Source organism: Garra rufa, chromosome 13 (genome assembly GCF_049309525.1).
Source record: "Garra rufa chromosome 13, GarRuf1.0, whole genome shotgun sequence".
In the NCBI taxonomy this organism is placed as follows: Eukaryota; Metazoa; Chordata; class Actinopteri; order Cypriniformes; family Cyprinidae; genus Garra; species Garra rufa.
The window spans coordinates 20,463,949-20,480,259 of record NC_133373.1 but is presented as its reverse complement, the minus strand read 5'-3'; the positions used below and the strand labels follow the sequence as shown (position 1 = coordinate 20,480,259).

The 16,311-nt window shown below is 36.4% G+C and overlaps 1 protein-coding gene across 1 annotated transcript; it reads left to right on the top strand.

Annotated features, from left to right (window-relative positions):
- Positions 1–1,051: 1,051 nt before the first annotated feature.
- ufl1 (UFM1-specific ligase 1) lies at positions 1,052–16,219 on the top strand. Its single transcript, XM_073816552.1, has 19 exons — positions 1,052–1,264; positions 3,862–4,007; positions 4,123–4,151; positions 4,790–4,887; positions 5,055–5,169; positions 5,855–5,985; positions 6,675–6,733; positions 6,827–6,973; positions 7,095–7,270; positions 7,384–7,560; positions 8,223–8,346; positions 9,723–9,845; positions 10,000–10,120; positions 10,446–10,612; positions 10,863–10,990; positions 12,228–12,308; positions 12,629–12,714; positions 15,188–15,368; positions 15,676–16,219. Exons 1-19 carry the CDS (start codon positions 1,188–1,190, stop codon positions 15,892–15,894), a joined length of 2,385 nt encoding a protein of 794 aa, XP_073672653.1. The 5' UTR covers positions 1,052–1,187; the 3' UTR covers positions 15,895–16,219.
- Positions 16,220–16,311: the final 92 nt, after the last annotated feature.

Below are 16,311 nucleotides of genomic sequence, written 5' to 3'. Positions count from 1 at the left end.
CCACTAGTAAATGGTTTACTGACCATGGTATTACTGTGCTCAATTGGCATGCCAACTCTCCTGACCTGAACCCCATAGAGAATCTGTGGGATATTGTGAAGAGAAATTTGAGAGACGCAAGACCCAACACTCTGGATGAGCTTAAGGCCGCTATCGAAGCATCCTGGGCCTCCATAACACCTCAGCAGTGCCACAGGCTGATTGCCTCCATGCCACGCCGCATTGAAGCAGTCATTTCTGCAAAAGGATTCCCGACCAAGTATTGAGTGCATAACTGAACATAATTATTTGAAGGTTGACTTTTTTTGTATTAAAAACACTTTTCTTTTATTGGTCGGATGAAATATGCTAATTGTTTGAGATAGGAATTTTGGGTTTTCATGAGCTGTATGCCAAAATCATCAATATTAAAACAATAAAAGGCTAGAACTACTTTCAAATGTGTGGAATGAATCTAAAATATATGAAAGTCTAATGTTTATCAGTATTACAGAAAATAATGAACTTTATCACAATATGCTAATTTTTTGAGAAGGACCTGTATAGAAGTAGGCCTATATGACAGTGCAGAAATAATAACGAAATGCTCTAGCAATTTTAGAATCATAATAAAGTGAAATGCATCCCTTTGTCCTTAAAAAAATGCTTGAATGAAAATGGTGACAGGACAGTTTGCAAGTAGGCTTATGTATTTAGATATTATTTTGCATATGGACACTGGTATGTTGCTTTTTAGTTAGGTGGAAAATTTCAAGAAGTAGCAGCCTCATATACCCGTCAACAGTAGTAAATAACATTTATCTTAAGATACATGCATAAAATAATAACTTGTACATTCAAATTTGCAAGTAATATTATTTATTTTTTTATTGTATGAACAAGTGTATTATTTACAATAATTAGCCAATATTTAATACGTCAATTAATAAAAATAACAATTTTAATAAATAAGTAAAAGCGACATTTAAATTTTTTGGGTATATTTTGACAGTGCGTGCGTACTGACACTGGATGACGCGCACTTAGTTTGTCCCTTGTGCGTTTCCGTCTGACGTTTACAGAGCCTGACGTGTCTTTACCGTCAATGTGGTCAGACAGCACTGCTGAAGTTTCAGAACTGATTTAAAAATCAAGACTTAATTAAATGCTTTAGTAGATCGAGAACACTAGTTTTGTAAAGTAAAGTCATGGCGGCAGACTGGGAGGAAATCAGGCGTCTAGCTGCGGACTTCCAGAGAGCTCAGTTTGCAGATACTGTCCAAAGGTAAAACCATGTTGTTGTTGTTGTTGTTGCTGCTGCTGCTGCTGCAGAATAATCCAATGCCGCGCCGCATCCCGCCCCCTAGTTTCTTATACCTTGAATCAGTATATCGTAACAAGAATTTGCAGCTGACAAGAGTCTTGATCCGCAAAATATTGGAGAACTGATGACTTGGTTTCCTGCGACACTGGTCGCGTATTAAAACGTCATCGGTATTAACAAACATCATTACTGCATAACGCGTCAGAACTGATCATTTTTATTAATTGCTAAGCACTTTTGGTGTAACATCGTGTTTTTGGTCCGTGTCATGTTGCAATCACGTTGTAGCCTATGTATGTGTATGTGAATCAATTAGTACCATGGTATCATGAGCAAAAATATGCAATTTTGTGCTGATGTTGTTACTTATATGGCCAAGAAGTAAGATGAAATTTTGATACTTTGTCACATAAATGAATGAGGTCCTAAAAGTATAACAGACTTTTATAATGCATATGAATATCAGTTATCGGCTAATGATATGACTTAGTAATTATTATATCCAAATTCTTAGTTTTATGACTAGAGCTCTGTATAGTTTAATGCAATACATTCATAACTGAGAGATATAAAAGTAAACATTCCTCAAAATTTCCTGCCTGTTGTATTATATATGATGCATCATAACATAATTTTCTTTAAAATTAAATCTAGTAAACCTAATTAGTATTAGACCAGTAAATATTCATTTTAAAATATTTATGAAAATATAAAAGGTATTCTTATGCTTTACTTTATGACATTATTTTTGATTTCAAGGCAAAAGGTTATATATGGAAGCCCATCACTAAATAAAACGTAAAAAAAAAAAAAGTTATTGCCGCTTATCCTACAATTCTAACTTTTTTTTCTCAGAATTGTGAGATATAAACTCGCAATTGTGAGTTATAAGGTCACAATTATATGATATAAACTGGAAATTGCGAGTTAAGTAAGAATTGCGAACTCGCAATTCTGTGAACATATCAGTCTTTTTTTCCCAGAAAAAGACTCTATAAATCGACTTTATAATTGGGAGTTTATATCTCACATTTTTGAGAAATTGCAAGAAAAAAGTCAGAATTGCAAGATACAAAGTCGCAATTACAAGGAAAAAAGTGTACAAAATGTATAAATCAATAGAGCTATTTCTTGCCTTAAAGCAATATGGAATTTCTTGTAATGAAACTCCCTTTTATTAACCCTGTAAAGCCTGCTGTATCATATTTGGGATCTGAATTTTTAAGATCTCAAACATGATCAAACCTTCTTCTAAAAATCAAACCAAACAAACTCGCATATAAACTTGCAATTCTATCAGAATTGCGAGATGTAAACTCTAGATATACGTGATACAACCTGAAGGTTAAATTTTTATAATGATACTAGAAGGCCTTTAACTTGCTAAAAAGTATGAAATATCAACCGGAGAACAGAAAGCATGTAGAAGATTTGTTTGGTTTGATTTATAGAAGAAGGTTTGATCATGTTTAGAGATATTAATAATTCAGATCCCAAATATGATACAGCAGGCTTTATGGGTTAATAAAAGTGAGTTTCATTACAAGAAATTCCATATTGCTTTGAGTAAGGCAAGAAATAGCTCTATTGATTTGTACATTTTGAGAAAGTACTTGTGACCTAAGAATTTTTGTTAAAGGGATAGTTCACCCAAAAATGAAAATTTGATGTTTATCTGCTTACCCCTGGGGCATCCAAGATGTAGGTGACTTTGTTTCTTCAGAAGAACACAAACGAAGATTTTTAACAAAAACCGGTGGAGGTCTCATAGCCAAATAATTGAAGTGGATGGGCACCAGACCTTTAAAAGTAAACAAAAACATGCACAGACAAATCCAAATTACACCCTGCGACTCGTGACGATACATTGATGTCCTTAGACACGAATCGAAATTTTTTTGCGAGAAACTGAACAGTATTTATATCATTTTTTTACCTTTGATACACAGCCACGTCCATCTGTCCTGAGCACGAGTTTAGCATCCGGTTCGTTACACTTGTACGCGCTCTGGCGTAGTATACGCAAACGGCGTAAGGGGAAATCGGTGAAAAGTCCCGGATGAGTTTGCGCAAGCAAATGTAATCTTTTAGCTTTGAATCGGTTTGAACAATCAGGATAAGCGCAAGTAATTACCATTTTGAATAGCCGCTATACCCACAATCTCTGATGCTAAACTCGTGCTCATGACTGATGGACGTGGCTGTGTATCAAAGGTAAAAAAATGATATAAATACTGTTCAGTTTCTCGCAAAAAACGATCGTTTCGTGTCTTAGGACATCAGTGTATCGTCACGAGTCGCAGGGGGTAATTTGGATTTGTCTGTGCATGTTTTTGTTTACTTTTAAAGGTCTGGTGCCCATCCACTCACATTATTTGGCTGACAGACTGCACCGGCATTTGTTAAAAATCTTCGTTTGTGTTCTGCTGAGGAAACAAAGTCACCTACATTTTGGATGCCCTGGGGGTAAGCAGATAAACATCAAATTTTCATTTTTGGGTGAACTATCCCTTTAATTGCAGAATGAATCACAATGATTGTCTTTGTGTTGAATTTAGGTTGTCTGAGAGAAACTGCATTGAGATCGTGGCCAAGCTGGTGCAGGAAAAGAAGTTAGATGTGGTTCATACCCTGGATGGAAAAGAGTATGTGACTCCTGCACAGATCAGCCGAGAAATGCATGATGAGCTGTATATGCAGAGAGGTTAGTAGAATACATGAGCAGCTGACTCAGCTCCGTATTTCCCTGTAATGAGTGTACTGTATGTCGCTTTGAATAAACGACTACTTGAATCTAACATTTTGCTTTATATTTAAAGGGAGGATTAATGTTGTGGATCTTCAAAAGGTTGGTTTGATATGTAACATAACATCAACATTTTATAGTTTTTATATGCATTTTATAAAGGGTGGAGAGATAATTTACGTAAATAAATTTTTTTAAAGGAACAGTTCACCCCGAAATTAAAAATTGTAGAAAATGTACTCAGGCCATATAAGATTGAATGCTCTTCAATGAATGGGTTACTTTCAGAATGAGAGTCCAAACGTCTGATGAAAACATTACAATAATTCACCTCCATCGGTCTGTGATATTGTAATGGAACTCGCTGAAGACGTATCATGACTGTTGAACAGGGTGTGTGGAGGTATGTAAAAACATATGTTGACAGACAGGAAGGACAGCCTGTCGTATTCCTCGTCCCCAAGGATATGATTGAACAAACATTTTACAGTCCTACGCCTTTTACAGATAATATAAATCATTTACTTCACAAGACATTAATTGATGGACTGGAGTGGTGTGGATAACTTGTGGATTATTGTGATGTTTTTATCAGCTGTTTGGACACTCATTCTGACGGCACCTATTCACTGCAGAGGATCAATTGGTCAGCAAATGATGTACTGATAAATTTCAAATGAAGAAACATCTACATCCTATGCTAAAATATTCCTTTAAGCATTCTTTTATATTTCTCACAGATCATCAATGTTGATTTGGTGCATGTGGAGAGCAGAGCAAGTGAAATCGTCAAAACAGACAAAGGCACACAGCTCATCCTGGGTCAACTAATCGATGAGTAAGTGAAAAACTAATACATGTTCTTAGGATTTTACTTGCAGAATCGAGGGAGAACTATTTAAAAGGCTTTTTAGTTCTGTCAATATGTTAGTAGACTTTGTAGGTGGCTTATGTGTCATGCAGTTTCTCATAAATTTCTTCTTTTAATGCTTGTTCTCTGTAAAGAACATACTTAGATCGGCTTGCTGAGGAAGTGAATGATAAACTCCAGGAGGCTGGAAAGGTGAACATCGCAGAGCTTTGCAAAACGTATGATCTACCTGGAGATTTTCTTACTGAGGTTAGTCTGGTCTGTGTGAAGTGTTGTGATTCTTGTTAGAATGCATCTTTATGAGAAACATTCAGCAATTTGTGTATAGTACCTGTCAAAAGTGTGCTCAAAATTACAGTAAAAACACTAATATTGTGAAATTATATTACTATTTAAAATAAGTTTTTTTTATCGTAATATTTGTTAAAATGTAAGCTTTTCTAGTGATGCAAAGCTGAATTCTCAGCATCATTACACTTCAGTGTCACATTATCCTTCAGAAATCATTATTCAAAACTTTTAAAATTTATAATGTTTACGAATTTAATGTTTACGTACTGTAAACCAGCTTGTTTTGCAGTTACGATTGTTAAATTGTGTTTTTTGTTATCACATAATGATGATCCCTGTTTTCACAGCATGGTTTAAAATCTTGTGTGCTTCAATAAAAGCAAGAAAATCTGACGTTTTGTACAAAGTAGTTAATGTAGTACATCTGCATAATTTATTTGCTAATTAATATATCATGATATTTGTTTTTTTATGTTTTAAAAAATACTTAAGAAAAACTATATTTCTAGGTTTAAATTTAATTTTGGATTTTGAGACATTTACAGATGAGCTGCAACAAACATAAGATACTTACATACTATCTTTTGCAGTTAATAATTGTATTATTACCTTCTCTAACAATTCAATGTGTTCACTCTACTAGGAGCTGAATTCGAGGCTGGGTAGAGTAATCGATGGTCAGATTGATCAGTACAACAGGGGATTGATCTTCACACAAGCTTTCCTGTCCAGACACAAAGCTTGCATATGTGGTCTGTTCAGTGCCATCACAAGGTAAGCAACTCCACCCTCTGTATCATAATTGAAATAGCTAGATGATGGAAAATATTTAGTAAGCGTACTGTCATTTACTATTACGATGTGATCAAAATAATCAGCCTGTTGATTAAAGGAATAGTTCAACCAAAAATGAAAGTTACTCATTCCAAACCGCTAAGACTTTTGTTCATCTTAAGTGCAAATGTTTTTTTTAATTAATTCTGAGAGACTTCTGTCCCTTCATTAAAAGCCCAGTCACCCAAAATGTTGACGCTGCACATGAAATACGGTAGCTGAAGCTCAAAAATCTTACAGGTTTTGAAATGAGGGTGAAATTTAGGTGAACTAACCATATAAATGTGTTGGACCAATGCACATTAAATCTCTTAAAGGGATAGTACACCCAAAAATGTAAAAAATAAAGCCATTCTAGCTGTATATGCCTTTCTTCTGTTGGACGAATACAATCAGAGTTATTTAGATTTTCCATCCATCATAAAAAGTACTCCACATGGTTTCAGGGGGCTAATAAAGGCCTTCTGAAGCGATCGATGTGTTTGTGTAAGAAAAATGTCCATATTTGAAACTTTATAAACCTTCTCTAGCGTCCCTTTTTTTATATCTTACCTTTTTCTTCAAGTCTCTTTTGTCTTTAAAGATGGATTTCCTTGTAGCATTTTAACAGTTGTGATTTCCATCCATAGGCCTACACAGATCAGCAACTTGGTAAATCTCTACGGTTTTCAGGAGAATATGTTATACTGTAAGTATTGCAGTTTGCCTTTTTACACAATAATTTCTTATTTGAGCATTCTACATATAAACTTCTTGTGTTTGTTCTTTTCTTGTTTAACAGCGGTGCTTGGAGAACTGGTTAACAGTGGCCGTTTGAAAGGCTCCGTGGTTGGAGGCAGGCAGGATAAAGCCGTTTACATTCCTGACATCTACTCCAAAGCCCAGAACACTTGGGTTGACTCCTTTCTCAAACAGAATGGTTATTTAGGTGTGTTTATTTTAAATGACAATATATAGCTTATGCGTTTAAAATGTTCAGTTCGTCTTCTCCAGGAATAGAGACCCAGAAAAGGCTCTTCTCAGTCCAGTTGTGTCTTTTTTTCCTGCAGAGTTTGAGGCGCTGACCCGTTTGGGAATACCTGATCCAGTCAGCTACATAAAGAAGCGGTTTAAGTCCAGTAAATTGCTTTTTCTCAAATCTGTGTGTGTTGGTAAAGCCATTGTAGATCAGTTGGAGGCCTCAGTGGAGGAGGCTATCAGCTCGGCTACTTGGGTCGACCTGCAGGTACAGTCGTGCAATGATTATTTATTTAATTATAATTTTTTTTTTAAATAAAAAAAAAACCTCCATAAATTTAAAGTTAATTAAATTTAAATTATTATGTTTTTCTCGCTTAGCCAATGATCCCTAGCAGTCTGTCTGAGACGGATGAAGGAATTCTGTTGAACGAAGTGCTGAGGGCCATGAATGTGCAGTCCAGTGCAAGGCTTCTCTCCACTTCTGTAGTCAGCGAAAAGTTCATCACAGGATGCATTGCTTTATTTGATGATATTATGCAACAGAAAGCACAGAAGGTATGCAAGCTTTTTTCTGTACCTGCACACATCATATTGAAATGACAAAATTGCTTTTTTTCACTTTATTTGTCTTTGCACGATAAAGAACTCTGGCATAGTTTTGACGAAATGTGGCAAGTGCTTAAATACAGGCAAAAAACACTACTAGGCAAAAATTATATATTTTTTTATTACTCCAGCTAAATGTGTAAATAGGATGGTTTATCCAAAAATAAAAATTTGTATCCTTGTCTTGGCAACTAATTGAAATAAGTTGAAGCACTGAAATACTAACTAGAAATAACTAAAACTGAAATATTAAATATTAAAATGACAAAAACACTTAACAGCAATTCATTATTCAACCTTAAAATAATATATGAAAAATTATAAATTAACACTGGTTCCAAACCTATATGACTATATGACAAACCTATATGACTTTATTTAATCTGCAAAAAGAAAAAAAGGATACATGCAGGTCCATTGTCTATTGTTGACAACCAGAGCTAATAAGATACATAATATTTTATGCAGCCTCAACATTAGCAAGAACTATTGTGGCAAACACATTAGCATGAAAAGGGTGTTGTTTCCGATAAGAGATAGTGTAATTCTGGACAAAAAATATTGTAAGAAATTGTGATTGGATATGTTTAACTTCTCTGCTTTAATCTTAGGAAGTGAAGAACAACCCTGTGTTTCTGATAACGGAGGATGATATTAAACAAGCATCTGTTTTGTTGGAGACTTCAACCTCTTCAAAGACAGACAAACGAGACGAACGCCGGAAGAAGGCTGCGGGTAAAGAGGGTTTATTTCAGATACTTGCAAAGCAGGACAGAAAGGACAGACAATACTGATTTTCATTTTGTGGCTTGTAGTCCATGCCTGCTGTTAGCTTTTTAGCTATTTATATGCTAGTGTATTTAGTTGACAAAATGCATTTTTAAGGGGATAATGGATTAGTTCACTTTCTAGAACAAAAATTTACAGATAATGTACTCACCCCTTTGTCATACGAGATGTTAATGTCTTTCTTTCTTCAGTCATAAAGAAATAATTGTTTTTTTTTTTTTTGAGGAAAACATTTCAGGAATTTTCTCCATATAGTGGACATCTATGGTGCCTGCGAGTTTGAGCTTCCAAAATGCAGTTTAAATGCAGCTTCAAAGGGCTCTAAACGATCCCAGCCGAGGAAGAATGGTCTTATCTAGCAAAACAATCAGTTGTTTTCTAAATGAATTTCAAACTTTTTAATCACAAATGCTCATCTTGTCTATCTCTGTGATGCGCATGCATACTCTGTGCACTCTGGTTCAAGACAGTTAGGGTATGTCGAAAAACTGCCTTCTCATTTTCTCCTCCAACTTCAAAATCATCCTACATTGCTGTTTCACTTTTTCTTTGTAAAGGGCGTTTGACCTTCTTTGCACATTCACTCTGTAAACACTGGGTCGGTACTTCCGCAGCGATGTAGGACGATTTTGAAGTTGGAGGAGAAAATAAGATGGGATTGTTCTGACATACCCTAACCCGACGTACTCATGTGCATCGCAGAGAACAATCTTGAACGGTTTTGTTAGATAAGACCCTTCTTCCTTGGCTGGGATCGTTTAGAGCCCTTTAAAGCTGCATTTAAACTGCATTTTTTTTTTTACGACTGCAGAAAGAAAGACATTTTTGTTCTGGAAGTGAACTAATCCTTTAACCCCTTAAAAAAAATCATTTTGTCAACTTAATACACTAGCATATAAATGGCTAAAAAGCTCACAGCAGGCGTTTATTCGAAGTGTAATTTGCTTATTAAGTTTGGTTCACGTCCCATTAGATTACACGGAGAGGGCGAGGTTTATGACCTATACTGCAGCCTGCCGCCTGGGGGTGATCAAAACGCGTTGGGTTCACTTTGCAGGATTCGTGTGGCACACTTGGTACCACTTGTCTCAGCTGTAATACAAACTAAAAGCTATTAGCTAGCCTTTCAGTTTAACTTTTTTCAATAATAAAAACACAGGGGCTGAAAAGGTATGGCTCGATAAGCTCAGTTATTTTACGTCAGTCACATGTTTTGTTTTGGGTTTTTTTTCTATAATTTTCACAACTTGCAGTAGTTTTTGTATTCTTGCAGTAGGAATTGCTGTTGATAAAAAGCCTGCTGTTGGCTCTGTGTTTCTCAGAGGGCAGTGGAAGCGTGAAAGGAGGTGGAGGCGGAAATGCCCGAGAGATCCGAATTCGCAAAACAAAAAAGAAGGGCAAGAGACAGGAAGACAGTGATGAGGAGACGACACACACCTCTCAAGGTATGAACACAGATGGGCTTATGTTAACAGGCACTCAGCAAAAGAAAAAATGAATTGGGTATCAAGAACTAACTATAAGAACTGTTGTTGTTTTTTTGGTAGTAGGAAACAGCTGTAGTTCTTGCTTTAATTTGTAACCTTGCATGTGTTACAGGTCAAAATAAGCAAGGAGACATACCCTTCCTCTCAGTGGAGGAGATCATAGAGGTGCTGGAAGAGAAAGTGTGTGACAGCTCTGAGGAGATGCTGCAGGAACTAGCAGAGCAGATACAAAGGTTCAAACCATGATATTCAAGCTTTCATATTCAAGCAACCAAAAACAGACATTTTTACAAGCATGAAGTGTTTATGAAAAAGTTAAAATACTAACTTTAAAGTAATCATTTCTACCTCACACAGATTGATTGGATTGGAATATCTTTTTTTTTTTTTATAAAAATGTCACAGTAACAGCATGTTGTGTTATTGTTGGTCTAAACAGATGCGCATACAAATTTAATTATCTCATCAAATCATCACACAGAACATTTGTCTTGGTGTGAACAGGCCTTGAGGTTGTTTTTCTACAAAGTTTGGAAAATGAAATGTTTTTTTTCCCAGGCCATTGAGTAAAATGTACCAAGAAGCGGTCACTGCAGCTATAATGTCCACAAGTTCAGCTGGAGCAGGAGGGAGTCGGAAGAAAAACATGAAGGATCTTCAGGATGAGATCAACAACTTGTACAACAACATCCGCCTCTTTGAGAAAGGAACCAAACTGTTCTCAGGTTTGTCTCTTTAGCTTTCATTCTTTGAGTTTTAAACTAATAGACATGTCTGATGAACTGTCTCAATTTTAAAGTTGTCTGGAATCATATGGTTTAGTTCCTTGGCTATTCTGCGGAAAAGAAAATTGCATACTGTTTATAGTGGTTTAGGCATCAAGCATACACAGTTACCAGAAATGACAGCATTGTTTCTTAATCCATTAGTCTATCGTCTGCTAAATTTTCCTTTTTTTCCCCCTGTACACACCAGATGAGACTCAGGCTACCATTGCCAGACATGTTTTGAAAACTGTATGTACGGATGTGACCAATGTGCTGCTGAGCTTTGTGGCAGCTGAGCATATAACCTCAGACAGCTCGACTGCCATCACCAGTGAGGTACAGTCAACTGTTATTTCCTAATCTGTACATTATTAAACAGCATTCACAGCACTTTACTTCTGTAATCTGATGCATTACACAATAAAACAAAATATTCAGTGGTAAACAAGGGGCGGTTCTAGAATGACCGTAATTATAATAATTTGCCAAACTTAAGTAATCAGGCTGTTTAAATGAGTCTAATATAGAAACCTAACTAAATCCAAAATTTTATAAAACAGTGAAATCTTCCTCCGATGTCCCCTTTAAGATACAATTCGCGAAGTAACTAATGAAGAAGTAGTTATGTCAGTGCATGAAAAAACATTCTGGTTCCACTTTTTAATTAGTATATTTGGTTGAACTGAACCCCAAACACACAACAATAATGGGTAAAAATAAGTATTTATAATATGTACAGTACACAGCATAAATGAGTACACCCCCTCTGAAACCAACATATTCAGCTATTACTCTTTACTTAGAAGACATGTTAGGGTTCTTTAGAGATATAATATTCCAGCTAGTCTGCTTGATCAGTTACCAAAGAAGAATGTTAAAATTATTTAGTAAGAAAGTGTCTCAGAGCAGGCAAAAGCTATGAAAAGAGTGACACTTTATCTGACAGAGTAAGATGCAGCCTGCAGAAGTGACATGCAGTTGACCAAGTCAGTAATTTTGGATCTAACAGCATCCAAAATGTTATAATGTTGCTAGAGGAGGAGTACAGTGAGAAGTGCCTGGTTCCCACAGTGACGTTTAGTGGTAAAGCTCTTATATAGGGATGTATGAGTGCTGAAGGTGCAATGCTTTATTAATGCTGTCAGTGGTTTCATAAATTTACACACCACTGTGTGAAGTAATACAAAAAACTGCTACCCTTTCCTCATTCACTGCATTGTTGGGCATTTTTTCAATATGACAATGAAGATATTCATTCTCCCAAGGTGAACATGTATTTAACCCAATCTTAACACTCTTAAGCACCTGTGCGAAATTCTGTAGAGACGAGCTGAGCAACACTCCTCATTAAAGACCAGGGCATTTAAGGAGGTTGTCCTCCAGGAGTTAAACAGGACCGATGTGAAAATTTTGTCATGAACTTGTACACTCAGTACCAAGAACTGTCAGAGCAGTGTATTTAGAGTTATGGAGGACAAAAAATGTTTATATTTTTATAAAAGCAGGATTTTTATCAATACCTGTATGTCTCTCTTTTACATATATATCGTGTCTGTTTGTTACTGCATTGCAGATCAGGCTGAAGATTCTTGGAAAGCTCTCAGATGAAGTTAAATCTCCTCTAATGAAGCTACACAACAGTCTCAGTGGAAAGGTGCGTTTGATGACACTACATGGAATCTGTGCTCAGAACAAGTCAAATTTCAGTTCAAACACCTGACCTTTACACAGTTCTACACATCTCTTGCCCAGTGTATGTTTTTATGAATAATTAAATCATTTGATAATGCTCTCAGCTATTAATAAAAAGAGTAGATTATTGTAATGTTTAAATCCATTCCAGATAATTTCACAGATTTTCCAACAAAATGAATGGAGAAGATGTGAGAGACTACATTTGCATTATATTTTAATGTCAGTTGTTATAGGTTAGAAGAACAAAGTAACAGAATTTTTTTTTTTTGACACTTGCAGGCCATTGAAGACTTTTTGTCATGTTTGGAGACAAGTGCAGAAGAGTGCGGGCTTTTTCTTAAGAAAGTTGACAAGAAAAGGGAGAGGTAAAATCAATTCCATTCTCCAGCACTGCATCTGTAATGATCACCTGAGACATCTGTAATGTCTTTTTTATTATTGTTCACCTAGTAAGAGTAGGATATAAGGAGTCAAATGCATTGTATTGCTTTTAGAGAGGCTAAAGTTAAACATGTTAGCTGGAGGTTGACATTTATTTGTTTTAATAATTACAAATTATTCTTATATTTAAGTCATTATTGTTTTCTAATAAGGTTTACCACTAGTTTGCTGTAAGTGGAAAGTTTTCTTTCAGATTATTTATTTTAAAAACTGATTATAAAAATTAATCACAAACATGTGTTTGCACATGGCGTTTAATGCAAAGATGTAGTTTAATTAAACCACAGGAAACACAATCACAGAAAACCATGTATCACACACTCATAGTAAATTGCAGTCAAAATCATGAGATGTTAAAGTAGTGATGAAACGGAAGTAGCAACAGATCTTTTAATTGCATATTATGATGTACAAAAAATGTAGAGTGAGGGAAAAAAATTATTTAATCCCCTGCTTATTTTGTACGTTTGCCCACTGACAAAGAAATTATTATTCTATAATTATGGTTTGTTTTTGGTTATGGTAGGTTTATTTTAACAGGGAGAGACAGAATAAAAACAAAAAAATCCAGAAAAACACATTTTAAAAAAAGTTATACATTTATTTGAATTTTAATAGGTGAATTAAGTATTTGTTACCCTATCAATAAGCAAGATTTCTGGCTCCCAGGTGTCTTTTATACAAGTAACAAACTGAGATTAGGAGCACTCTCTTAAAGGGAGTGCTCCTAATCTCAGTTTGTTACTTGTATAAAAGACATCTGTCCACAGAAGCAATCAATCAATCTAATTCCAAACTCTCCACCATGGCCAAGACCAAAGAGCTGTCCGACGATGTCAGGAACAAGATTGTAGACCTACACAAGGCTTGAATGGGCTACAAGACCATCGCCAAGCGATGTGAGATGGTGACAACGGCTGGTGCAATTATTCGCAAAAGGAAGAAACACAAATTAACTGTCAATCTCCTTCCGTCTGGGGCTTCATGCAAGATCTCACCTTGTGGAGTTTCAGTAATCATGAGAATGGTGAGGAATCAGCCTAGAACTACACGGGAGGATCTTGTTAATAATCTCAAGGCAGCTGGGGCCATAGTCACCAAGAAAACAATTGGTAACACACGCCAAGAAAGGACTAATATCCTGCAGTCCCCGCAAGGTCCACCTGGCTTAAGAAAGCACATGTACAGGCCCGTCTGAAGATTGCCAGTAAACATCTGAATGATTCAGAGGAGAACCGGGTGAAAGTGTTGATCAGATGAGACCAAAATAGAGTTCTTTGGCATTAACTTCTTTGGTATCAACTCAACTCGCCGTGTTTGGAGGAGGAGGAATGCTGCCTATGACCCCAAGAACACCATCCCCACCGTCAAACATGGAGGTGGAAACATTATGCTTTGGGGATGTTTTTCTGCTAAGGGGACAGGACAACTGCACCGCATTAAAAGGATGATTGATGGGGCCATGTACCGTCAAATCTCGAGTGAGAACCTCCTTCCCTCAGCCAGGGCATTAACAATGGGTCGTGGATGGGTATTCCAGCATGACAATGACCCAAAACACATGGCCAGGGCAAAGGAGTGGCTCAATAAGAAGCACATTGAGGTCCTGAAGTGGCCTAGCCAGTTTCCAGACCTTAATCCCATAGAAAATCTGTGGAGAGAGCTAAAGGTTAGATTTTGTCAAACGTCAGCCTCAAAACCTTAATAACTTGTGAGTGGATCTTCAAAGAGGAGTGGGACAAAATCCCTCCTGTGCAAACCTGATGGCCAGCTACAAGAAACATCTGACCTCTGTGATTGCAAACAAGGGTTTTGCCACCAAGTACTAAGTCGTGTTTTGCTTACTTATTTCTCTCATTAATGCATTTTTCTGGATTTTTTTTTTTTTGGTGTTGTTCTGTCTCTCACTGTTTAAATAGGCCTAGCATTAAAATTATAGACTGATCATTTCTTTGTCAGTGGGCAAATAGACAAAATCAGCAGTAAATCAAATAATTTTTCCCCTCACTGTACAGTGTGGGTTCCATGCATTGGTTGTTGACAAAGTGGTGGCAGATGAAGGTAATCTTGGAGGGGTGGTTAAAGCTGACTAAATGATTGGAGAAGTCCTGCAGATGTCACCAGAGAGAAGTCTCTTTTTCACCAGAAAGTCCAGTTACTAGAAGTCAAAACATTTTTTACAAAACAAAACTTATGAATAGATGAATTGTTCACAATAAGATATATAACATGCATTTAGAAAAATAGATTCATTTCATTGCAACATAAAATGCTGTGAATTCTGATTGTTCATATAATTCATTTGATTACATATTTATTTGTTAACTATAGCTATTTAGAAGCAAATGTGGTCATTGTCTAACAAGGTTCACATATGGTTGTTGTGTGTGTTTGCAGGCAGTCTCTCTTTGTGCACCGTCAGGCCCTGTCGGAGCAGTTGAGAGATACAGAAGACCCTGCACTTGTGCTGCATCTGACCAGCGTCTTGCTCTTCCAAAACGTCACACACTGCATGCTTCATGCACCTGGACGCTGTGTGCCGCAGATTATCAGCTTCCTGCAAGGCAAGATTCCTGAGGTAAATATGTGTCCCCAAAACCTACAGTAAAACAGATGTGTGAAGAAATACACAACTGTAATATACAGACAAGTATTAGACAATGTCAGTCATTGCACAGTCCATAAAATGGTAGTTCTTAACTGGTCTTTATGTGATAAGCTTATGGTTCACTGCATTTTAATATTTATATTTAGCATTGTTTTTCCCTGTTGTCCATCAGCCTGTGCATAGTTAGTATAGCAGTCCTGTTCTTTAGTTGAAAATACAATTTATTACTAAACAAAACCTTTAAAGTGATTCATATTTGTCCCTGTGTGTGTTTTAGGATCAGCACAAGCTGCTGTCTCAGTACCAGAGTCTGGTGGTCAAGCAGCTGGTAGTGCAGGGTCATGGCCCGGAAAAGAAGAGCAGTCTTGGAGAGAGAGCCGAAGACAGTCCTGTTGTTTCTGATGACATTGAAGGCCTTCAGAAAGAGCTTCACAGTCTCACCAGAGACATTAAAGATATCATCCTTAGCCAGAGAAAACCATCTGTCACAGAATAACACAGTTGTTTACAACAACCCCAGCCGTTAATGTATTCTGCTACATTATGTATTAGAGCTCTAAATTTAAATGTGTGAAATAAACTGACTGAATTCAACCTCACAACACATTTCCTCTCTGAGTGCAGAGATATGAGAGGGGAAAGTGACATTTTTGTGGTGCTCTGACAATTACAGAGCTTTACTTACAAAAGTGTTTTTTCCATCCAAAGACCTTCAGCCCAGCCTTAGAATGGTAATCATTTTGGTAGTATTTGTTAATATTTTCCAATAATTTTGAACTGCATCTTGTCTATGATCCACAAATAAAGTCAGTTAAAATTTTTTTTTACCAGTGTGCCTCTAAAACATTCAGGACTACAGCCAAGTGTAAACGTAAAATACAACACGACTGATTGTAAATGTAAAATCATACAT

Excerpts from the sequence above, each read along its gene's own strand:
- ufl1 (XM_073816552.1), top strand. The coding sequence starts at position 1,188 with ATGGCGGCAGACTGGGAGGAAATCAGGCGTCTAGCTGCGGACTTCCAG. Across the intron at positions 1,265-3,861 it reads TTTGCAGATACTGTCCAAAG|GTTGTCTGAGAGAAACTGCA; the intron begins GTAAAACCATGT and ends TGTTGAATTTAG. Across the intron at positions 6,734-6,826 it reads TCAGGAGAATATGTTATACT|CGGTGCTTGGAGAACTGGTT; the intron begins GTAAGTATTGCA and ends CTTGTTTAACAG.